Below are 25884 nucleotides of genomic sequence, written 5' to 3' on the forward strand. Positions count from 1 at the left end.
GAGATACATTTTTGAGCTTTGCTTTGCAAACATAGATGGGGGCAATTCTTTTCATTATAGTTGCTGTTGGCCATGTCCATCTGATGTTTTGTCCTCCAGCTGCCCCAGAAGATTTGTGATATAACACAGGAGTTAAATACAAAAAAAATATCATTCAGAGCTTGCATGGCCTTTAAGTGCCACTCACAAACTGTCACCTTGGGTGTATTATAAGCTTGGAAAAGCTTTCCATATTTTAGGTTCACAGTTTGCCAATACATTGTTGTTTTCACTGGTGTGTCTTTGATCTCACAAAAAGCTCTGTGCTGGTCAAGGAGTCTGTTGACACAGTCCCCTTTGGCCATGTGGGCCTTTGAGCTTGTTATGGGAAGAAGGAGGGATCGTGAAAGCAGAGCTTCAGAAAACACTGTAGTTGCCAAATAACATAGCATTTCTAAACCTGTTCTGTGTCAGACTGTGGGCCTCTGCTTCAGACCTGAGCTCTCACAGACTGCTGCCCACAACAGCCTTTCATCACTGTATCTGTGACAGTACAGAAATATTAGCAGCAGTTATTATTGTGTCTACGTAGAGGAATCCATCCCATGTAGGAACTAAAACAGGAGCAGAAAATAGATGGGCCCTTTGCCCTCAGGTTACTCTCTGAAGGTCCAGAGTACACAGAGGATGAGTGGATACAGAGAGATGTGGAAGCAGAGAGAAATGAAGTTATGAGTGCTTATTGTCTATGAGAAGATTCAGCTCCATCACTTCAAGATTGCTGGTGCCTTTAGGTAGGTTCCCCTCCCGAAATCTGCTGCAGTTCCTCCATCTCGGTCAGCAATCCCTTGTTGTTGCTGATGTGTCTTTTCTGGCAGTCGAGGTGCTGGCACAGGAGATCCTGGCCTCTTCTTGGGGTCATTTTGTCCAGTGCTTGTGTCAGGAAGCCCCAGCTGTGCCGTGCTGGGCTCTGTCTCAGCACAAGACAGTCACGGCCTGAAAGCACAGCCTCATAAAGTACAGTGAAGATCACTGAATAAACACTGTTCTAAAGTGTGTGGCTGCTGTTCACATGAAACCTGAGAGCAAAATATGGATCAGCACTGTCCCAGATCCCCAGCAGTCTCTGAACACCCTGTTCTACTCAGTCCCATGAGAGGGCTGAGATGGTTTTCCCTTCTAGTCCACGTGGTGAGGGAACTTCTGTTACTGACACTTACCAAGCAATACTTTTACACTAAAAGTTATGGACAGTTAAAAGCATATCAGGAAGCAATACCTGGAGATTTCATATGGTTTACAAATGGCATTTCCAATTCTGTATAGAAATTCAAGGATGATTATAGAAAGTTTTTTGTTGTACTAATGGAAATTTCTGAATCTATACCATGTCCCTTTCTCCAAGTGGACATACTTTTAATAATAAGAACTATCCATACATCCTTGACTTGTCATTTGTTAGAAAACACAAAATCTTAATGGCTCATATTGGAGAAATAAAGGTCAGGGTACAGGCAAAGTTCGTCTATATTACAGAAGATTAAAAAAGGAGAATATATTTGCTTCTGATTATGCTAATTCATCACTCCAAGCACGGTGTGATTGCATTCTGTCTAGTCAGTTCTTCTCTTTGTATCTTAAGGAAGAGATACAGGCAAAGTAAAGGGCATTTGGAGATAGACAGGGAAAATAATTGAGTCACAGAGAGTCTTCTATTTGAGGAGGGATGGGAAAGATAGGGGTTGTTTTAATTTAAAGAAGAGACAAATAAAAGAGAACATGACAGTGGGGTACAGAATGATGAATGATACAGAGAAGGTGAACTAGGCACTATTGCTTGCCCTTTCTTAAGTGCAGAAGCAGAGGGACATCCAGTAAAGCAGAAAGGCAAAAGCAGTAACTCTGGTTAGAGGAAAATTTTAAACAGTGTCTTATTTCCACAAGCTCATCTTGTTTCTCCATGATTCTAGAGCATGTATTGAGGGGGATGCAAAAGACCTCTAGAAAATGAATCCAAGTTGCCTTGCTAAGCAGTTGTTGTGGGCATACTGCAAAGACTGCTCACTGGATCAGATTATGTGGCTTGTATGAAAGAAAAGAACTATTCAGATAGTCCTAAAGAACCTTATTAGTCTCAAAAATGAGTGGATGTTTAAGTTAAGACATTGATATGTGTAATGAGAGTAGCCATGCATTTACTAGATAGCATAAAAAACTAACTGTTCAGGGCAGAAATCTACTACCAATGGAAAGAACATTCCTCTGCAGTTGACCCCCATGTTTGTTTTTTTTTTTTGCATGCCTCCCTGAATATCTACTCATGAGCCTTTTTTAAAATGCTGATCTTCTGACACATAGGCTTAGGGCCAAGCAGAATTCTGTCCCTAAGGAAGTTGTAGGAAGCACATTTATTCTTCCTGAATATCCCTTTCTTTTATTCTCTTTTCTTTTGGATGTTCTATGTATTATTCATCTTTAATTAATAAGTTTGTATCAAGATCCAGAAGAAAATTGATTTTGATCAGTAGATTCTAGGGAACTATAAACAGAGTAAATTATATATGTGCCTCCTCCATGCCTTACTGGGAAAAGACGTGCAAACATCTTACAAATGAGTGAGATCACTTTCTCTTTAGATTATTACAAGATCTGTTTGGATCTACTGTTACTTTTAGACTTGATCCCTGACAGTCCTTTTGCAGCTGTGCTGTTATTTTTATAATTCCTCACCAGACTGTAGTACATCCTGGTCCACCTGTGGCGATCATCACTTCAAAGCCTGGTTCCTGTGGTCATTTTGCCTCGTTTCTAATGGCTGTGTCTAGTCTGTGGTGGTAATGTCAGTGTAGTGATTCAGACCCGGGTCACATCTGTGAGGCAGCCTTGCCTTTCCTGCCTCGGTTTTTTCCCACCTTAAAATAGGTGAAATGCCTCATTCATTCTGGATGAAAACCACTCGCTAGGATATGGGGAAAACTGCATTTTTAGTGTGTTCTCATGCCTTATAATTAGGTCTTTGTCTCTCACTCACCTAAGGGAGGTCATGAATGCATATGCCAACTTTCTTGGGTTTAAACTTTGTGCAACCATTGAGCATTTAAAAAGTTTACCATTGAACATAGAACAGATGTATTTTATGAGTCATATAAAGTATATAATTTATAAAAGCTTGTCGGAAATACATATTTGTGTTTGTGTATATATTTGCTATGTATATAAATGGTGTAGTTTAGAGTGTATTTTCCCACCACTGCAGTCCAGCTGCCTTTGACATAGTTGTGGACTTTACTGCCATTGTTGCCAGCCCTGAAATACCAACCTACAACCTGGTTTAGCCTTTTGAAATCGCAGAGAAAAATTAATTGGAAATGTAATTTTGTACTCAGAGGTATGCAAATTTTATGTCTAAACTCAAGTGAAAAGAAGCATTCAGTCTAATTTTTTGGCATTTTCAAAAGCCCTCCAAAAACCATCTAGGCTGCAGGCTAAGCTGCCTTTCATAAATCTCAGCCGAAGACTTGCTGCTGACTTTTTAAGACTAAATTATTTCTATTGTTCTCAAGTAATTACATTTTTGTTGTTATCTGTGGAAAGAGCCCCACTGGGTTGAGCATGTAAGTATATGGGAATGGGGGGAAGGAGGATTTGTGGTAGTTACGTGGAGATGATAAAGCTGAAAACATAGCAGCAGGACATAAATCAGATTTTTCTTCTTTTTCTAGTTGGCTCGTCACAATAAAACATTGCAACAGATGCTGAAGCCAGGGTCAGATCCAGATGAAGGAGATGAAGCCTTGAGGTTTTATGCCAAACATACTGCACAGATAGAGGTAAAGAATTGCTCCCTGGAAGATTGAATATGAGACAAGTCTGCATCTTGTGCATGGTGTATCACCTCTTTTTAAGCTTCTGAGCAGCAAAGCTTATTCAAATGATGCAGATTATTTATGAGGAGAAAGCTGAATAATGTGCTTTTGGCTGTGGGAGAAAAAGGAATGCACCTATATCAAAAGTGGCTCTAAATAATCATTTTACAGGAGCTTTCCTCTGTGTTACCAAACATGTTTTGTTAGGGAAATACTGACTGCGGATAGTAGCTGTGTCATGAAGTCAAGAATAATCTTGTATGGTACATCACTCAACTAAATAATCATGAGTTTCAAAGCCAGTGATGCTGGCTGATCAAATTAAAAGTCTGGCTCGAGTACAAAGGGGTTTTGAAGTGGTGTAGACATTCAGTGTGGCTTTTGTTTAAAAGACTAAGGCTTGGCCTGGTTCAGCAGTTCTGTTCTCTATTTTAAACTTTACACCTGCCATGGATTGGATTTAGATCAAGAACCACAGAGGTATTTAGGTTCATAATTCTTATATCCTTTTTTGGGCTCCTGCAGGTTTTGTGGGATCATAGGCATCACGATAGGAGTTGGGCACTGGAGTAGCTCAGTGACTTTGTCAGGAGCAGAATTTCTGTGGTGCAAAGGCAGCTGCTGCGAGAGCCTGCGGGGAGTGGAGGCATCTGGCTCTCCCTCAGAAAAGCTGTAGCAAGTCCAAAACTGGCCAAGTGTGAAAAATGCACAGCATGGGTGCACACAGGCCCAGCCTGAATCTGGTCCAATAATCTCCAAGTCCTTCAGTGGGCTCCCAGGCTCCTCCAGCACTGGAGCTGAGCTTGCCTGGAGAGGGAGCAGACCTGACACATGACTCAGTGTTGTCCTGCCTTCCATCAAGACAGACCACAGCTGGGTCCTTCTCTGTTTCCCACCACCCCTTTTGTCTGATAATGGTCATGTTATCCCCCCACAGAATAAATGGAAACTCCATGGCTATGGTTGTCCAGAGGGCAGCTCAGAGCTCCTCTTAATATATTTGAATACTCTGGGCATTGCTGAGATAACTCTTGGCAATTATCAGCTGAGTTATCTGGGTAGGTTGTAAATTTAGGCATTAAACAAGCACTGTGGTCAGCTTTTCTGTGCCCAATAACTTCTTCTGCAACCCAGCACTGCTGCTATACAAAATAGATATTCACAGGTCTTTCTCTGAAAGCAGACCTGGACCTGTTTGGTGTGTAAGATATTATCTCCCCTATATTAAGGTATCTCATTTGTTTGATTTGAAAGTCAAATAGTGGTTTTTTTTCACCAGTGGCTGTACAGAGACATGGGTGTAGGAGTTAAAATGAGTTTTCTACCTATTTTTGTATTTTTAGTAATGCAGAGTCCACAATCAGAATGGGGAAGCAATTTTGATGACAGTGGGGTGAGATGAAATAAAATCCAGTTCACTCACTGATAACTTGGTCAGTCCTGAAATACAAACAATTCAGAACCTTGGGTTTTGCCAAGTAAGAAGATAAAGACTGACAAGATATGGGTGCTGTCTGAGTAACAAGGTGCTATTTTTGCATGTTCACCTTCACAACTTATCCCATCACAGAAACAGACTCAAGGTGAGCAAATAATTTTGCAATCTGAGCAGAAAGCCCCTGAACTTCTGCACTTTTTACTGGGAGAGGTTTGTTTCAGTTTGCTGCAAAACTGAAGCATTCTGAATTGGAACAATTTTTCTATTTGGGGAAGTCTGGACCTGGGTTTTGCTTGAGGCATATGTTGGCCACTTTATTCAGGCAGGTGTTTGAAAATAAAAAAGTAGTTTTACTCCATTTTGGGACTTTATTGTGATATTCAAATAATTTATGCATTAATTGATAAATAAAAGGGGAGCTGTGAACAAGAAAAGATATGACAAAATGATTGGATAGTCACTGATCCTGACGAAAATGTGTATTTTATTTATAGATTGTTCGCCATGATAGAACAATGGAACAGATCGTCTTCCCTGTCCCCAATATTTGTGAATTCCTCACTCGGGAATCCAAAAGTCGAGTGTTCAATACAACAGAGAGAGATGAACAAGGCAGCAAAGTCAATGACTTTTTCCAGCAGACAGAGGATCTGTACAATGAGATGAAATGGCAAAAGAAAATTAGGAGTAAGTATTGCAATTTCAAAAAATGGGTTCACTATGCTAAAAACCTGCTTTTAAACCTTAAAATCCTTTGATTTTAATAATACACTTTTCTCTGTTCATTCTGATACCACCACAGGCAAAACTGTTCAGGGCTTGAGAGCGTAGGTCAGCTGAGACACTTGCATGCCACCGTAAAAGAGGCATAATACGGAGCAGTTAGTAATGTGTTCAAGATGATGTTTTGGACTCCAAAAGTTAAATTGAGGGATGGATGAACTGGGTGTAGTTCTACTCAACTCAATAGCATTGCACCTAATTAAGCCAAGGCCCCTAATATTTAAGAAAAACATGTGTAGCTGCATATTTGAGGTTTGCAGATTCCTAAAAGACCATTAAAAAACTTGTAAATGTCTCTCACCAGAACCTCAGCTGCTTTAAATCTGTCCGACTTGCATGGAGTCAGTTCCCCTCTGCCAGTTCACATCAGCCTTGCGTGACTGGGCTGCAGGGTGTCCCAGAGAGCCCATACTGGTGTCCATCCCGTGACAGTGGGAGAGGCTGGCAGGCATGGCCGAGATCACGGGGGAGAGATCAGAGCAGGGGCACGAGGAGGAGGGGCAGTGAAGCCAAGGCAGGTATCCTGAGTTTCTAGTTTAGTTCACTGATGGGCATGAGATGCTGGAAAGCAGTGCCATGGAAAGGGCTCTGGGGGTCCTGGTCGGTGGCCAGTTGGACACGAGTCAGCAGTGCCCTGGCAGCCAGGAGGGCCAACCCTGTCCTGGGGGGCATCAGGGAGGGGACTGTCCCACTCTGCTCTGACCTGGGGCAGCCTCATGTCGAGTCTGAGGGCACATTTGGGCACCACAGTGTAAGAAAGATGTTAAGCCCTTAAAGAGTGTCCAAAGGAGGGCAATGAAGATGGTGAAGGACCTTGATTCGAAGCCATGTGAGGAGCGGCTGAGGGCACTTGGTGTGTTCAGCTGGAAGAGACTGAGGGGAGACCTCACTGCAGTTCCAACTTCCTGGTGAGGGGAAGGCGCTGAGCTCTGCTCTGGGGGGACCAGGGACAGGACTGAGGGAATGGCCTGGAGTTTGTGTCAAGGCAGGTTTAGGTTGGATCTCAGGAAAAGGTTCTTCCCCCAGAGGGTGGTTGGGCATTGAACAGGCTCCCCAGGGCAGTGGGCACAGCACTAAGGCTGCCAGAGCTCAAGAAGGGTTTTGGATACTCTCAGGCAGATGGTGGGACTCTTCGGGACAGTCCAGTGCAGGGCTGAGGGTTGGACTCGATAATCCTTGTGGGTCCCTTCCATCTCAGCGTATTCTGTGATTCTCATTCTGTCAGAGCCACTGGCCCTCACCAGGACTGGAGCTGCTGCTGATGTCTCAGGGACAGGAGGCTCTTGCCAGCTCAGCCACTATCAACTCTGCCCTTTGCTTTTGGAGCAGAAAGTTGTATTTTATATATCATGGAATCACAGAATGGTTTGGGTTGGAAGGGACATTAAAGATCATCTCATTCCAATCCCCTGCCATGGGCAGGGACACCTTCCACTAGCCCAGGTTGCTCAGAGCCCCATCCAACCTGGCCTTGGACACTTCCAGGGATGGGGCAGCCACAGCTGCTCTGGGCAACCTGTGCCAGGGCCTCCCCACCCTCACAGGGAAGACTTTTTTCCTAATACCCAATCTAAACCTACTCTCTTTTAGTTTGAATCCATTCCCCCTTGTCCTGTCACTCCAGGCCCTTCTGTCTCTCTCCATCCCCCTTGCAGGCTCCCTTCAGGGACTGGAAGGCCACAGTTAGGTCACCCTGAAGCCTTCTCTTCTCCACGCTGAACATACATAAAAATACATGAGAGTCATTCACTGCTAAAATGCAGGTTTTCTAGGAGTGTAACAAATCAGCTGCTCACAGCAACTGATCAGGAAGGAAAGGAGGAACAGGGTCTGTGGTCAGAGCATCAGGGAGTCTGGGTAGTCAAAGCAATATTTAGCAACCTTAATGTGATGGAAACCTGGATATTGGTTGCAATTTTTATAAATGTCAATTCTCAGGCTATAATTTTCATTATAGCAGTAATAAGTCTTCAGCATGAACCCTATCAGCCCAAGTCTTCTTCTCTTGATGGTACTCTAAGAACTTGTCTCTACTGGCAAACTGACTGGAATAGAAGTGGAAAAATAAATGATTCCAAAATAACTCCCTATCTGCACAGTCTGTTTGGGAATAAAAGTCGCTATATTGTAGAGAAATTATTTCAGTAACAAAATCATATCTGGGGGTTTTGCTTAAGAAACACAAATAAAAGAGCCTAACTCAACACTTAAATGCACCAGACCTGCCTAATGCTATAAACAAAGAAAATTGGTTTATTTTTATTCAGAACAGAAATTCCTCAATTCCTTTCATCAGTGGAATGGCTCACAAGTCTCTGTGTTGGTTTTTTTGTATTTGAAAAGATAATACAGGTTGAGGCTCAGTTCATTCTGTAGCCAAGTATCTGTTAGCATGCAGCGTGTGTTGCTTAAATTGACAGATGTCATTTGCAGTGGCTCCAAATGCTTAAATCTCAGCAGTCAGCAGTTTAAGGTTATCACAGTGAAATCTGAATATTTGCCTAATCACCATTAAAGTCTATTTAAACTAAAGCCTGAGACAGCCATTTGCAGTCGAAGGAGTCTGGTGTTTATAAAAAGTTAGCTGGTTGTTCTGCATACTTCCAGGAGGTTTTCAGTACTTTAAAACCTAATTAATAGGGACACATCATGCGCAAAACTCCTCTGGCTAGAGATCTTTTTGCACTATTGCACATAGAATCTTGTTTTGAATGTTCATTTATACGTATTGTAGTGCAGTCATATATATGAAGTGCTTGCCTGGGTCTTAGCACCCTCTGATTTTGTTCTCAGCCTTCTCGCTGAGAACAGTTTATGTGACTCTGGACACAAAGGCTTAACCCTGTTTTGCCCTGTTTCCCTTTTTAGCCCTCTCTAACTAGGTTGTAGGTTCTTTGGGATATGGACTATTTCTGTGTGTTTTTACAGCACTTCACATATGGAGATCATGGCTCGTTTGAGTCCTTTTAAGCAGGAGGACAGAGCTGTTTGTCAGCAGGTGACCTTGGACATCTGAGTATCATGCAGGAAATAGTCAGCTTTCTTAGTACCAAACCCCAGTCAGACCAAATTTTATCTGCTTCCCAAAGCAGATCAAGATGTTTTCAGCCTGACAAAGGTTGGGAACATACCAGAGTTCTGAAACTGTGCCTATTCCATCGTTCTTTGCATAATGTCAGCAGTGCATTTGGTCCAGTTAGGTTATCTGGATGACCCATTCTGGGTCTTCTGGTTGACCGGCATTCAGAGTGCTAAAATCTATTTTTTGTGTCCCCTGCACAGAGGCTGCAGTTTCATAGGCAGCTGAAAAGACTCTGTTGCAAAATATCCAGTCCTAAAATCTTACTGGGGCAAAACTCCCATATATAATAAACTGCATTGTGATCTTTGGATTAAAAGCTCTGTTTGAAGCTATGTTTTATGTCAAACCTATGTTTAATATTTGTGTATTTTAGTTAATTTTAAAGATCTGCATATTTTCTACATTAATCTGTATTTTTTAATTCTCTTCAGACCATTGCTGATTGAGTTTCTTCCTGCTTTCATTTCATTGATGGCTGCTCTTTTCCCCTTTCTAGATAATCAAGCCCTGTTTTGGTTCTCCAGACACATCTCTCTCTGGGGGAGCATTTCCTTCAACCTAGCTGTGTTCATCAATTTAGCAGTTGCTCTCTTCTACCCTTTTGGAGATGATGGAGATGAAGGCAAGTGGAGTTTGGTTTTATTTTTCCTTTTAATTTTAGATGCTTTCATTTGTGAGGTTGACAAATAAAACTGCATCTTCAGGTGCTGCAGAAGCCATTCAGTGCCTCCTAAGTAGGTGCCAGATGTTATCTGAAACGTGGTAGTTGATCTTCTGCGTTTCACGTGGCCCACACAGTGTGGAGTAAAATGGACAGAACATAAGTTGAAGATTATCTAGATGATCTCAGCTAATTTTTTATTTTTTTTTAATATTGCCATATTGCAGTGTCCTACTGCAGCTTCTGAACTGAAGGAGGATTCCCGGCAGCAGAGGGACAGAGATTCTTTAAAAGTGACCAAATTTAATGACTTGCAGCCTTGAAAACATAAAGAATAGAGTGATTTGAAAATTTGACTGTGTTGTTTATTGGGATAAAGGGGCATAACTGTTGCAGAGGACAAATGCATTACATAAAAATATGCTTAAAACCTATGATTCTGTCTCTGCTTCATCCCATGTCACAGGAAATATTTAATGGAATTTATTGTTTGCTATAAATGCAGCAGACTAGCAGGAGGCCTCTTCGAAGCCAAAACAAGCTTAATTGGGATAAAGCAGACTAAATAGTTCAGAATACTGGTAATGGGAGCAGAGCCATTCACCTCTGGGTCTTTGATTCATGTCCAGTCCAGTCAGTAATGTGACTGAGAGTCACCTCTGTCTGATGGCATGTGAACTGGGCTGGTGGAAGCAATCCAGCTTCTAGTAGATACATGTGCTTTTCACAAACACCACAGCTGGCACCGGCAAACATTCCTGTTGGCTGGCTTGAACAGAAAGGCAGCAGATTAAAATATACTGGCAGGGGCACCACGCTGCCCTTTCACCCCATGGGGTGGTCTCTGCAGGTCACATCTCCACAGCCTCATGTAGTAAAGCAAAGTTTGCAGGGCTGGGGCCTGGAAAAGGGAAGCATTTGTGCTCTCCTGTTTGTAAACTGAGGGAGTCAGCAGGAGTGAGTACACACATTAGAGCCCATGGAGGATGAGAGGAAAAGTAAAGAGTTAAAAGTAAACCTTTTAAGTGACTAAATTTTAGCTAATCTATACTCATGGAAATCCTCTGGTCTTCAATCAGTCGGTATTAATACTTATTTTGAACTGCAGATTTATGTTGTATTAGTTTAAGTGGCCCCAGTAATCCTGTGATAGCACATTTCAGGAATCCAGTTCCAAGTGCTTGTAAAAGCCAGAGGGATTCCTGAGGAATAAACAATACATGTCACCAAATGGGATTAGCAGGTCATGAGGCAGCCTCCTTAATTCCAGCCTCCCCCTCCACCAAAGCCTGACCCAACAGCTGGAGTTTTGTCTCCCATTTTCCCCCTTCACTCTGCTTAAATCCACCTGTCTGAGGTGCCTGTGCTGAGCTAATCATCCCAAAATGCTGCCTTGTAGTAGGTACCTGCAGCGCTTATGTCATAGGACATAAGCAAAACTGTTCCAGCTGAAGACAGCTCCTGAAGGGAGCCTACAGGAAATATGGAGAGAGACTATTTACAAGGGCCTGGGGTGACAGGACAAGGGGGAATGGATTCAAACTAAAAGAGAGTAGGTTTAGATTAGGTGTTAGGAAAAAATTCTTCCCTGGGAGGGCAGTGAGGCCCTGGCACAGATTGGCCAGAGAAGTTGTGGCTGCCCCATCCCTGGAAGTGTCGAAGGCCAGGTTGGATGGGGCTCTGAGCAACCTGGGACAGTGGAAGGTGTCCCTGCCCATGGCAGGGAATTGGAGTGAGATGATCTTTAAGGTCCCTTCCAACCCAAACTATTCCATGATTCCATGAAGGCTCCTTGCCTGTGGAGTGCCTGTCTGCATGTTACTGGTGTGGGTCCTGCTACGTGAAATTGCTGGATCTGCAGTAGGGAAAAAGGAAAAGTGATTTGTTAAAGAACCACAGAGAACTTTGGCCTTACCTTTCAGATCCACTTAAAAGATATTTTTTAGGATCCATTAAAAGTTTCCAAATCTTGTTGGCGGAGAAATTATCTGACAAGAGGTGACCTTGAACCTCCTGCCAAGGATATAAACGCTCCTGAACTTTGGAAAAGTCCGGATGCCATCTGAATGTTGAGGCTAGGGCCTCATCTCATTGTTTTCTAATCCCAGTGATGCTGCTCAGCTGTGCATCTGTTGCCAAAGAGATAGCATGATTGCCATTGTGAGTTTAGCTAAATTTTCTATTCCCTTCTCCCCCGTCACTGACCTCTCGGTTCATCCGATAACAATAGAAGTCAGTGTACAAGTGTGACAGTGCCCTGAGATCTGAATGTGCTTTTTATATCACAGCAACATGGTGTGTTTCTAGGGCTTTAAGCAGAGGAGAGAGCCGAATATAGGGGCATCTCTCAAAACTCAGGGAGAGCCCGGAGCCAGCATCTTGCAGAGCAGCCGAGACCGGCTGTGCAGACAGCGGCTCACATGCCCTCGGGAGCTCAGCAGGACCTGGGACCCGCTGCCTTCCCGGGAGCAAGGCACAGCTATTCAGCTGCTCCCAGCCATGCAGATGCTGCCTGTCCCTGCCCAAGTCCCCGTGGCTGCCTCCCGCTGCGGGAAGTGCCTTGCTCCCGTGCAGAGGTGGAGGCTCCCGCTGAACACCCGCAGCCGGGCGGGAGAAAGATGCTTTTCCAGCCGGGGCGCTTCGGTGCAGCTGGGGATGGAAACGTGACACTGCAGCGCTGTGCTGCCCCCAGGACCGGCTATTTTGTAGCTGAGCAATCATGGACTTAGACCGGAGGAGCCCTAATGATCCCTGCAGAAGGGAGCTGATTAGCAGGTTGCTCCAGGAGGAGGGTAAACTGCTCCATCTCTGAGCACTCCTTGGATTTTAATGGAAATTTCATTATCTGCTCTTATAATTACCTGTGCAAAAATCAACAATGCTATGAGAATAATAGCTCTCACTGCAATTTGGGCAAGTCGTGGTCAGCAGTTGCAGTGCATGAATCACACTTTTGTTAAGATATATTGGCAAAGGAATTGATCTTTTGGGGCTGTTTCATGGGGAAAAATGGAATCTCCAAAGATGCCTGTCTCAAATCTCCCTTTCTCCTCTGCACAGGCACACTCTCACCGTTGTTTTCCGTGCTTCTCTGGATAGCAGTGGCATTTTGTACAGCAATGCTGTTTTTCATCTCCAAGCCCGTTGGTATTCGCCCCTTTTTGGTGTCTGTTATTCTCAGGTCCATATATACCATAGGGCTCGGTCCTACCTTGATACTTCTCGGTGCTGCTAATGTAAGTACTTAAAAAGCAAGGGGAATTTCCCTGCCAGCAGAAGGAAAGATATTAAGGGTCTCTTTTTAAAAACCCCCTTTCATTAGAGCTGTGCAAAAACTTCTTTTTCTGGTTCAGTGGTTAAGCCAAAAAAATAAATCATTTCCAGTCATCCTGAAACAGCAGTGTCAGCAAAGTGGGAAGCTAAGAAAAAAAAAGCTGTTTTCGTTTTGTGCATATGCAAATGTTTTAAAATCAAAAACAATATGAAATTTAAAGAAATATTGCTATATAAGGACAATCAAATATAAAGTTCCTCACGTTAAAAGAATAATTTTCTCTACAAGTGCACTCAGCAATATTGACACCAATTTGTGAAATGTTTCTGTGATGTCAAGTATATTTTTGAGAAGAAAAGAGTTTTCAAAATTAAAAATTCTCTCAGCCCTTTGCCAGATCTCTTAACTTAGACAGGAATAATTTTGCATACTTACTGAGCTTGGTGAGATACACAGTGGTGCTCACAAGGCATCTCTTTAGATTTCTGCCTGACTGCTACACCTCTAATTCACCTCAGTATTGGGATACTTGCCACTAGTTCTGTGGGAATTTCACATTCTTAAAACTACCCAGATGAAGGTCAAGGCAAGTAAAGTGCTTGCCCATGTCAAATTTGTGAACAAAAAAATATGTTGAGTCCTCATTGGTTGTCCTAGGCTGCCAAACAGGTGAGGTTAGACCTCACCTTCTCACTCCTGCACTACTGTTCAAGTGCAGGCAAAGCTTGGGAGCAATAGAGAGCCTGATGCTGTTGCTTAAATTCTGTGCTTCAAAAATGTCCCCAGTTTTCTTTTTTTGTTGTTGTTTTTAGGGATTTTATATTGAAAACCATGATCTGAAGGAAACAATAGATCTCACACGCACCCCCCCACACCCCCCACACTCTCTGTTGTGTTACTTTTGTTCTCTTTGTAGTAGCACTCCTAGCTTCTTCTTTCGCAGAGTCTAAACTCAAGATCATTAGGAATTCACTCCCCAGTTGTTGGGGTTTTTTAATGCCTCATGACATTAATCCCCCCCACCTACTCAGTAAGGTTATAGAAATAAATCACAATTCATGGAAATAAATCACAAATGAGGCACAGTGCAGTGTCAGAGAGGTGATGTCCTTCCACTTACTCTCATGGGCTTGTTCCCAGTGCACCATTGGAGCTGGATTCCTCACACCTCGCTCCAGCTATCTAAAAGTTGAGCATTTAGTCAAACCAACAGGTAGGCAGCAATACAAACACTAACTAACAGGATATTTTCTGATGGAATAAACCTAGCCTTTGTTACCCCCCCACAGCTTTGTAACAAAATAGTGTTTCTGGTGAGCTTTGTTGGGAACCGTGGCACTTTCACCCGTGGCTACAGGGCGGTCATCATGGACATGGCTTTTCTCTACCACGTGGCATATGTCCTGGTCTGCATGCTGGGCCTCTGTGTGCATGAATTCTTCTACAGTTTCCTGGTAAGTATGTGCTGCTGTGCAGGGGAAAACTTTGCAAAAATAGAAAATACCGTTACCCATGCAGCTGTCTTCAATTTCTTCCTGACAATCAAACCCAAATCATGTGTATTTTTAGCACGCTGTTGCGTTGCTGCCCCTTAGGAGCTGCTGTTTTTGTTAGAACCTGTTCCTGTTAGGACTTATTTTATCTGCTTTAGAGTTGAAAGTTTGTTCCTTTCTTTTCAGACAATCATCATCATCAAGCCCAGTCCTTTCTCCCAGCTTTCCTCATATTCTGTGTCCATCGTTCCTGTATCTTGTGTCAATCATGACATTTCTGGGACAGGAGTTGCCCACCAGTGTGTGCATCATACCTATACCAAAGTATCCCATTCCTCAGCCCTAATAAAATAAATTTTTAAAAAATTACTTGGGAAATGGGGATGCCATGCTTCTGGTGTAGCAGGGAGATCCATCACTTTAAATGTATCCCACTTCATTTTCTTTTGTTGCCATTACCCAGATGGAATGCCTTTTTATAACGTGATACAGGTGCAGTGAAAGTGAATCACACAAAATTATGCTAAACTCCACTAACTGCTCCCTTTATGCTGAATAGCAGTAAAAGGTGTTTCACTGCTCTTGTTTTCTATTCCTGTTGCTTTATACTGGAACACGTGAAACTTGTTGGGAGACTGACTAAATTGTGGTCATTTATATGGGTTTGCTTTCCTGTTGTTGTATCTTTTTCTCAGCTTCCTGAATAGTGGTGAACTCCCAACACTTCAGAGATGTGTTAAGGACACTAACATTTTCAGGGGTTCAGTGATTAACTCTGGTTGAGCTTCTTTTGAAATCAGATTTTCCAGATCTTTACATTAAAGTCTGCTTCAAAGTTTGGGCAGATTTCAAAGGAGTCAAGATCTGTGGCTGTAGCTGCAGGATGTTTTACAAATTGATGTAACTCTCCTGCTTAAAAAATGCACAGCAAATTACCTGCTATTCCTTCAATGAGTAAGGTGAACTCTGTCTTAAAATCCTTTGCAAAGTGTCAAGTAGTTTAAGAAACATTCTATGGACTTACTGTTTTCAGTATCAATGTCCATTATTCATGGTCATTATAATTGTCCACGTTCCCAGGGTCCTTTCAGGTTTTCACTTAGTAGTGGATGTATTCTAAACTCTACTATTTGTTCTTCAAGTCTTTGCCTTGTATGGAATGAATGATAACTGTCTTCCCCCTTTCTTCCTTTATTATTAATACTTTCACAAGGCTGTGGATTTCAGATCTTATAAATTGGGCCTAATACCTTCTTCTGTGGAACATTTTGATAAATCATTGTGTATCTCTTTATATCTGTAATCTGAGTGTTTTCAAGTGGAAATATATACGTTATAGATAAGGTCCAAAGCACTATAGAATGTAAATAAAATTGAAAGAGAAAAAAAGTTATAAGTTCTTGTACAGCTCCTGTCACATTTAATTGCTATTTTAGGCCTTTGGCATTTAAGGCAGTATTATCGTAATATGTACTTTTCTTTAAAGTTAAATACCAGGAAGATGTAGTGCAGAATAAAGAAGAATAGAAGTTTCTAGTTTTATACAAACAGTGCCATGAATTTGTTTTGACTTAAAAAGAGGTGGCTCTGATCCCTGTACATGTGAATGGCTTTTAAATGATGCCATGAGCTCAAAGAAACAGTTTACAGACATTTAATTACTTAACATGTATGAGCGCAGTTTTGAGTTGCAGCCCATAATAATCAGATGGGAGATGAAAAATTATTTTGTAGGTATAGATCCATAGTATAAAGACATTGTTTTTTAATTCTAATCCAGCCTGGTTTTAAACATGGGGAAGCAATGGATCTTGTTCACTGTTACCCATGTCTGGATCAGGCTCTATTTACTTTGTGACTTTTGATTATCTTAATTTATCTTAAACCCTGAAGTTCTGTGCTAGGTTTTCTCCTCCATAAGCATGCCCAGCTCCTGCTGAAATCAGTGGGAATTGTGGGTTTGTGAAGCCAGAAATGTAGAACACAGCTCAATACATGTTTCAATAGTTCAGATTGTTTTCCTATGTAGCATCCATATATTGCCTCATTTGTATTCATTTTTCCTCTACTCTGTGCCTTTTCCAGCTGTTTGATCTGGTGTACAGGGAAGAGACATTGCTAAATGTGATAAAAAGTGTTACCCGGAATGGTCGTTCAATTATCCTCACTGCAGTGCTGGCACTTATCCTGGTTTATCTCTTCTCCATCATTGGTTTCCTCTTCCTGAAGGATGACTTTATCATGGAGGTCGACAGGTTGAAAATCAGGACCCCTGCTGCAGGTATTGTTTTTTATATTAAAATTTGCATCCAACGTATCCCTTTTCTGTCTGCCTAACCTAACTTTCACCTAAGGACATCAAATTGCTTTATTTGTGCCTGTGAGAGCAGAACTAATTCCATATACCTTAGCACCCAGTTAAGTCTCTGTGTAAAATTGAATGGGTTTATTTGTTGAAATACTGAAACCCAACACCTTTGATTTGTTATGTTTGCTTTTCAAACTCGTGATAACGTTAAAAAAAAATCTCTATTTCCTAATTATTTGGAAAAGCACCTCAAAGTGGATTCTATTATTTCTTATCCCACCTTAAAAGCAGCTCATAGTAATTTCTGTGTACTATATGAGGCATATGATTAACATGTAGCTGTATTTGTTTGATTACATCCAGCAGAAATTTATTACAGAATTCACACATCAAACGATAGGAGGTTTCCTGGAGCATCTTTTAAATGTAGTGTTTCATATAATTTTTGTGTAATCCTGGCTTCAGTAAAATCATTGGGAGGTTTTTAACCAGTTTTAAAAAGGCCAGAATTCCAGCTTTCTGGCATAAGAGGTTTTACCAATGTGAATAGAGAGTTACAAACTGGCTTTGCTAGAAAAGAGCCAGGTCTGGTCTGTTGAGCACTTTGTATGTGTTGCCAACCAGCCTGCTTGGGAGCATGGGCAGAGAAGTAACTGCAGAGAAATACCTGAGAATAGCTTGTGATTAAATTCCTAAGGGCATGATTTTCCCCAATCCTGAGCTCTTCAGACCTGCACACAAGCACAGAACAACTGGTGGGATCCAGCCTGGACTGTGTGCACTCAGTGTTTGCCAGCCTTTCCCTAAAGTTGTTATTTCAGGATTTAAAGCACACAAACAAGGCAAAGGTCATTCAAGACTTATGGGCATGGTGTTCTTATATAGCTGGTTTGGTACCATATTAAAAAAAAAGGAAACCTGACAGATTTGTTTAACANATACTGTAAATTTATAATTTTTTTTCCACTGATTATCCTTTAAGGGCTAAGTTGGCTTATATTTGACTTACCATTCATTTCTGGGACAGAATTTATGCTGTGAAGTTTCATTTCAAAGGTAGTTGTAACAATCTTAGTAAGATGTGAGGCTGCACACAGCACTGGTCTGATCCGGTGCAGGAGCTCCTGTGTATTTGTGTTGCTTCTGTCGAGTTCTTGGCAGATTTTTGTGGTGTGGGTATGTTCTTGCTGGCTTCATACATTGCCATTTCTGATCAAAAAACTCATCAGGAAAATATGCTGACTGCATACTGAGGGAACATTATGCTTCCCAGGACAAGTGCTTTAAATTTTTTCTTTATAAAGTAGCAGAAAGAGAAAGTCAGAGTGCGTGTTTTCTCCCTTACACACATTGTCTTAGTCTGTTACTTTTGTTGTATGATTTTGCCTTCGGGTTTTTTTCCCTTTAAACCTTTTTGTACCTCTGATTTGAAATGCAGAAAATTGTTGAAGATGCAGAAGAGAAAATTGGTTTGATAAAATCAAGCTGATGTACACATTTACCCACTTTGGGAATGTTAAATTAGTGTTTTACAGAAACCCATACATATTTACAAATGAGTACAAACTCTGTTATAATCCTTGAAAACTCTTAAATATTCTACATTCAGGATAACTGAACATCAGCTTGGTGTCCTTCTTGTCAGCTTTTGTGAATAATTTATCTAATGGTTTTAAAACTGACATTATTTTCATATCTGACAGTTGTTTCATGCTTTGAATATATTTTGTTCTAACCAGAAGCAGCAGCATTTGATGTAGATTCATTAATTTCAGGAGATGAAATGGGAATAGCTGTGATATACAGTAAATATAAAACTGTGTTTTTGTTCACTGTGATTGCTTTGAGCTGTTGAGGCAAACTCTTTGAGGAAGGAGGAATTGGTGATATAATTTGTGCTGTTTTTTCCTCTTGACTTTCCAACTCAGTGATTCACTTCTAGAAAATAATGATTTAAAACTTCACATCAATGTGATATCTTTTTATCAACATCCTGCTCTTCCCACAGGTATTAGTGAAGTCCCCACTACAACCCTCACATCAATGATGGGAGCCTGTCCAAAAGAGAACTGTTCCACAAGCATCCCAGTTATTAACCCAGGTTAGTACAGAAGTTCCCTCAGACTGATGATCAGCTAGAACCAAGGGATCCTTGGCAGTGTTCGAGGCCAGGTTGGATGGGGCTCTGAACAACCTGGTCTAATGGAAGGTGTCCCTGTCTATGGCAGGAGGGTTGGAACAAGATGATCTTTAAGGTCCCTTCCAACCCAAACCATTCTGGGATTCTATAATTTATGTATTACTATTGCAGGGACTTTTGCTTGTGTGAGAAGTAATGATCATTGTTGTGAGCCAGAAGTGCTCAACTTCTGCAATGCTTGGAGCTTAGTTGGCAGCTTGCTATTAATGGGAGTGCTTCCCACACCTAATTTCCAAATGCACTGACATTAATTTTGTTATTAAAAGAGCTTGCTGAATCATTATGCCTGAATATACAGGTTGCTTTGTGCCAAGTGACTTAGAGAAAAAAGCTTGCTGCTTATCTGCAGCATCCTCACCTGCACACACTGAGCCACTCTTAGATCTATTTAGGGCCACATAAGTTGATTTTCATGGCATAGCACATGTATCAGCAAGCTTTTGTGTATTCTTTTTTCGTGCATCTAGGCCAAGGCTGTAGTGTAGCCATAAAACCTAAGAACCCAGGTCCAGGAGTGTCTGTCTCCCACTCTTTTCATGTGGCACAGTCTAGTTCTTGAGGTTAGTCTTTCACTCCAGATATTAAGTTTGTTTTAGTGTGTTGTGGCCTTTGCAGTGGAGGTGTGTGCACAGTGGTTGATCCACAGGCTTAAAACATTTATTGCCACAGTTGCCTGTGGTTGCTGGGGGCTGAAACTGAGGACATAAATGGTCCCTTCCTACCCTGTGTGCTAGTACAATGCTGTTTCATAAGCTTTATTCTTCCACTACTAATTTCTGAGTTTTTAGGATCAAAGGCTTCAGGCAGAGGGCTATAAAAGTAGGCTTTTTCTCCCCAGCTGGTGTGTAAACAGGCCTCATAAACAACATGGGAAGCTGTCTGACTAGATAGAGAAAACAGTCTAAGAGCTATTGGCAAAGCTGCTGCATTCAAAGAGTAATCAATCAGTCAAAAGAGACGCAGTGTGGCTTTTGCCAAGCTCTTTAAATGATAGAAATCTTACATTTCTTATTGTTTGGGTACTGCTGCTTTAAAATCAAACCATAATGAAAGGGAGCTGTACAAGACATCTAAGGGTACTGTCAGTTAATCTTGAAGAGATTTTATTTATCCAGTAACATTAAAAAAAACAGCATACAGCAAGAAGAGTTTTGCTCACCTTAGCCAGTGAATCACCTGTTCAAAAAGGTCTCATCTCCCTTGGAGTCTCCCACTCTTCAGTGCAAAGGCATTTCCAGATCACTTCAGTCTGTGCCTGGTGAAGTGCTTAATCACCTAAAGGAACTTCATATCCTACAGTACATGTCTCCTTGTGCTCTGTAACTCACAAAGACCTGAACTGGAAAGGTGCACAGATATCTGTTTGTAAAAGGGGACATTTCCAAAGGCTCATTCCACGGCCAGGTTTGGTACTACCCTGTGCAGGTTCAGCTGGATCTATGTGGGCACTGGTGTGTCTCACCTGCCTGTGCTTGTGTGGCTCAGGAGCCAGGTAGCTGTGGGCTGTCAGATGAGGCTTTTTGAGGTAAATCTCCCTCTCATCCCACTTCCTACCCTGTGATTAACATCGTGGGGTGGCCTTAGTGCTTAACCTGCTCTGCCTTTGAATTAAACTTAATCAGAGGACAGCCAGCCTAATGCTGTCCAGCCACTCATGGGACACTAGCTAGTCTGGAGCTGGTTGCAAATAAACACCCCTGAACCTCAATTAATGTCAATATTGGGGCCTTAGCAACAATTCACTGTACAGATCCACTCCTTTCTTTCAAATATGGGCATGGTTGGTCACTAGGAGGGGCGATCCTGGGTTCTGAATGCTGCTGAGCAGCAGAGGCAGAATTGGCTCCCCCGCTGAAGGCAGCCCTTGTTACTCCACATCTGGGAGTGGAAATAGGATAGAGAAATTAGTGTCTGTACATTCCTCACAGACTACATTGCTGCACTAGAGGTTTCTGCCAGCTTTGTGATTCTTTGGCAAAGATCTTGCAACCTGAGCTTTCTCTTCTGGGTGCCATGTGGGATGCTGACTCTGTGTTGCAAGATGTGCCAGTCAGGTGATGCATCTTGCATCTCTCTGAAGCCTGGGCTTGCTCTGAATTTGCATCCCAGTGCACACGGAGAGTGCAGTGCATGGAGAGGGTTGCTGGTAGGTCATTCTCTTGTGTTGCAGCTTCCAGTTTTCAGCCGTGGTTTGTTCCCAGTGTTCACCAGAATCTGATCATCTGTTGTTCCCAGCACCTGACCCTGGTATGGTGAACAGTGAAAATGTTGTAGCTACCTAAAGGAAATAGAAGCTGTGGCTTTTATCAGGGCTTATAATTTGTGTCGTGGATGGCCACCTTCTCAAGCACAGATATTGGCTCTGAAAAAAAAGATGGAGTATTGTTTGGGAGGAGGAAATAAAGCAAAAATTAGTTGATATGATGAAAATCACTGTGCTGGTAAAAAAAAGTCCAGATACGATAGGATAAGAAAGGTTTCTTGTTTCAGTCCTTTCAGTTTCAATATTTAAGTAGTTATTTTTAAATCTGGAATTACTAGTCATAGTAATGTCTTTAATGACCATATAATTTAACAGGAAGTCTATCCTGATGTCTGCTTTTGCTTTTCTTTTTGCTCAGAGTTCCTTAAATCAGGGATTGTTTCTCATTTAATTTACTTGCAGAGCAAAAGCAGTGGTGGCAAAAGCAGCAGATACCAGCACTGTTGTGCACATCCCAGTCATGGGATGTAGGCCCCACAATTTGGGGATCCCGTGTTTTAAATCCAGATTACTTGTGTGTAATGTGAGTGCTTTTGGTCAATTCAATTTATTAAAGTCTACCTCGGTGCCCCAGATGATGTGGTGGTTTGGGGCTGTTAAATATGTGTTTCAGTCAACTGTCACAGCAGGATGTTGTTATTTATTAAATTATGTTACAATGAGTGCATGAAGCAAACCAAGTGTGAATCGCTGTCTGAAGCGAGCATATCCCTAAAGAGAAAGGAAGGCAGGAGAAATGGCAATCACAGCCCTGACCCTTCAGTGCAAGCCAGCAGGACACATGGAACAACTCAAGCAGAGTTCTTCAAAGGGAGGCTGTTGATGCAGCCCCAGCATGGGAGCTAGTGCGTGGTGGGAGGAATTCTGGCCAATGTGGACAAATTCCCCCCAGGGACTGGTGTTCCAGCCCAGCTCCTCTGCACGTTCAGACATCTCCTGCACAATAGTACCCTCTGTGGCTCAGCCAAAACCACGCAGCAGCTCTGCAGCAGAGATAAGAATAGAATCCAAGTTTTCAGGCTGAGGTCAGGGAGAGCCTTTCATTTAATGTATATCAGACCTGTGTGCTGGTGGAAAGATCGTGGACAGATTTACTGGTCTAAAAGCCAGCTCCTCCTTAATGGTTTGAAATGCTAACATGACTTGGCTTGTACATGAGTAGGTAGAGGGATGATTTCACAGGAAGACAATCCCTTCACAAATGTGCTTCTAATTCTGTGTTTATATTGCTTCTCATCTATGAATTTTTAGGAGGCCCAGTGAAACCAGTGGGAGCACTGCAAGGAGAAGAGGTGCTCCCATGAATAGAGATGGCAGCTCTGGGTCCTTAACTGCACTGGTGTGATTTTCTCCATCTCTCTTAAGGCTGAGTATGCCTGATGTGCCTAAATGTGTCACCAGCAGCAACATTCACAGGGGTAGGGATGATCAGTGGAATTCTGGCTGAGGAATATGAAAGACAGATGTGCATTGCAGTTGGTTTCTGCAACAAAGAACTGTGGCTTTGCTTGGTGAGTGATGGGTTGATGTTGTGACTCCTAAAGCTGCCTCCCTCCTGCCTGCAGGTGAAGAGGAGGAAGATGGAATAGAAAGGACCTGTGACACCCTGCTCATGTGCATTGTGACCGTATTAAATCAAGGCCTGAGGAATGGTGGTGGTGTGGGAGACGTGCTCAGGAAGCCTTCCAAAGATGTAAGTGTTTTGGCTGAGGAAGTGCATTACTCCCTGTGCATCTCATGAATGCCAGAGTCAATTTTTGGAGGTTACAGACAGTATTTGTATCTAGTCTGGTCTCTTGTCACACTGATGATTTATCCATGTAATTTTTAAATCCCAGATGGAATGTTTAATGGGAAGAGCTAAGTTTGGTGTGATGATGATACTTGAAGAAAGGAACTCTAGGTAGTTGTTTACCCCTTCTGGAAAACTGGAGCTTATCATAACCTTCCAATCACTGCTAATAAGTCAGACCTGGTGAGGCATGTCTGGAGTGCTGTGTCCAGTCCTGGGCTCCTCAGGACATGGAGCTCCTGGAGTGGGTCCAGCGGAGGCTGTGGAGATGATTCAGGGACTGGAGCATCTCCCTGGGGAGGAAAGGCTGAGGGAGCTGGGGCTGTTCAGCCTCCAGAGGAGACACTGAGAGGGGACCTCATCCATGTGTGTCAGTGTGTGCAGGGAGGGGGCAGAGGATAGACCAGGCTCTGCTCAGGGGTGCCCAGTAATGGGAGGCCATGGGCAGGAACTGATGCCCAGGAAATTCCACCTGGACAGGAGGAAGAACTTCTTTGCTGTGCAGTGACCGAGCACTAGAACAGACTGCCCAGAGAACGTGTGGAGTCTCCCTCACTGGAGATATTCCAGAGCTGTCTGGACACAATCCTGTGCCATGTGCTCTGGGATGACCCTGCTGGAGCAGGGAGATTGGGCCAGATAACCCACTGTGGTCCCTTCCAACCTGAGCCATTCTGTGATTCTGTGAAGTGTTGCTGGAGATCACTCTTTTGTTACACTGAGAATTACAGATGTGAACTTGTAAAATGGATTGATTGATAAATATATGTCAAGACCCTCCACTGAGGTGCATAATGTGTATTTTTAGCTTATATTCCATGGCATCTGCCCTGGAATAGGTCCTATTGTTTACTTGCACTCAAATAGCATGAATGTCAAAACAGAATTTTGTATATCATGGTATATGTCCCTCTGCCATAAGTTTCCTCAAAAATTCAGTTCATTTGAGGACTTGCCTTAATATTTAGGTGAGTTTATGTGTTTTTATTTAGGTTCAAAAAGAACATCACAAATAAAGGCAAAGCAGCACTTTGCTTAATGAGCCACACTAGAACCCAAGGATGTGTTATAAATAAATTAGCAAGTAGCATCTCAGCAGGGCTTGCAAGAGTCCAGAGACAAATAACTCTGATCTGGATGGAAGAGCTTCCTGTGCTGGTAGTAGGAGTCTAGGTCCTACCTCACAGGCTGGGAGGTTCTACATGAAGAAAAGTTTATCCCCATGAAATCTGTAAACACTTAGACTTTGAAAATTGCCCTTTCCACTTAGCAGCTCTTTAAGGCTAATTATATTAAAGCACTTCCCAAAGGGTAATACTATTATCCCAATGAATGTGTGGGAAACTGAAGAAATTTGGTGACTTCTAAGTCAGTCATGGTGAAGAAAAGGTCTTGGGTTTTATGCCTCTGTAGTCCCTCTCTGTTTCTGAGAGTAAGGCTACCAGAATTTGGCATATGAAAAGAAAGATTTGCTTTGCTTGAGCTAATGTGAAAATGTTCTTTAATATTTTAGAGCTCTGCTATTTTTATATCTTATTGCAACCTTATTGTTGCAGGAGCCCTTGTTTGCTGCACGAGTTGTTTATGATCTTCTGTTTTACTTCATTGTCATAATTATTGTTCTAAACCTGATCTTTGGAGTCATCATTGATACATTTGCTGATCTCAGGAGTGAAAAGCAGAAAAAGGAGGAGATACTAAAGACAACCTGTTTCATCTGTGGTAGGTGTTACTGATTTATTGAGATATTTGATGGGGAAAGGAGTGAAAATGAACTATTTCTCAAAAAATAAAGTGTGGATCTAAGGGGTGGTTATCTTCTACAAGGAAGTCTGTAAAAATGCCAGAGTTTGATTCCAAATTTATTCCCTCTCAGTAGGAAAAAGATTTGGTTTATGAATCAAAAGCCAGCTTTGCTAAGAGGTGGCTTCACAGTCTCCACCCTGAATCTGAGGGAGAAGAGCTGTGTCTCACACTTGCATCATCACCACTAATGGAGATGGTGCAGCTGCTGACTTTATTTCACAAAGTGTGATGCAGATGAAAGTACAGATTGCTATTTCACAGCACAGTGCATTACAGAAGGGTAACAACAGCAAAATCTGCCTGTTTCAGAAGGTGATATGAAACAGGGAACAAAAAAAATTCAGTGAAAATCAGCCCCACGAAGCCCATGGATAAATCACGCTTATTTTGACGTGCACTCACAAAGAGGGGCAGACCTTCACTCCCCCAGGGGACTTCAGAAATACCTGCTCTTTTGTAGGCTGGGTGTCGTTTCCATGGTTGTGCTGACAGGGATGAATGTTGTGCAGAGCACAACATCTTTAGTGTCTTTAGCACAACATCTTTGTGGAAGCCTCCACAAGAGATCCAGGGAGAAGAGCACATTGGTGCTTCCTCACTGTGTTCCTCTTCAGAGATTTGACCTGTGATAGGGAAAAACCAAAAAATTTCTTATGACTACAGCTCTGTAAGGACTGTATGAGTTCAAAGCTGCAGAGACTCACCCTCTCTGCCAGGCTTAAGCACACAAACAATCCCACCCTAGCTTAAGTGGGACTGTTCATATGCTTGATGCTAAAAGTGTGCATAAATCTTTGGAAGATCAGGACCTGGACTGCACGCTGTGGGCTTACCAATATCCATCTAGAAAGAGTCAGAGCCAACACTTGTAAAAGCACTTTATAGCCCTCAGCATAGAAGGCACTGTAAAACCCTAACATATTTATTATATTGTTATTG

General features: G+C 42.3%; 1 protein-coding gene across 1 annotated transcript in view; it reads left to right on the forward strand.

Annotated features, from left to right (window-relative positions):
- Positions 1–25884, forward strand: part of ITPR2 (inositol 1,4,5-trisphosphate receptor type 2) — a 243979-nt gene that overhangs the window by 191610 nt on the left and 26485 nt on the right. The window contains exons 46-54 of the mRNA XM_017829118.1: positions 3702–3809; positions 5778–5970; positions 9645–9770; positions 12870–13045; positions 14373–14537; positions 16662–16857; positions 18893–18985; positions 22913–23040; positions 24696–24861. Coding sequence (XP_017684607.1) covers positions 3702–3809; positions 5778–5970; positions 9645–9770; positions 12870–13045; positions 14373–14537; positions 16662–16857; positions 18893–18985; positions 22913–23040; positions 24696–24861 — 1351 coding nt within the window. The remainder of the gene's footprint in view (positions 1–3701; positions 3810–5777; positions 5971–9644; positions 9771–12869; positions 13046–14372; positions 14538–16661; positions 16858–18892; positions 18986–22912; positions 23041–24695; positions 24862–25884) is intronic.

Source organism: Lepidothrix coronata, unplaced genomic scaffold (genome assembly GCF_001604755.1).
Source record: "Lepidothrix coronata isolate B3197 unplaced genomic scaffold, Lepidothrix_coronata-1.0 Scaffold158, whole genome shotgun sequence".
In the NCBI taxonomy this organism is placed as follows: Eukaryota; Metazoa; Chordata; class Aves; order Passeriformes; family Pipridae; genus Lepidothrix; species Lepidothrix coronata.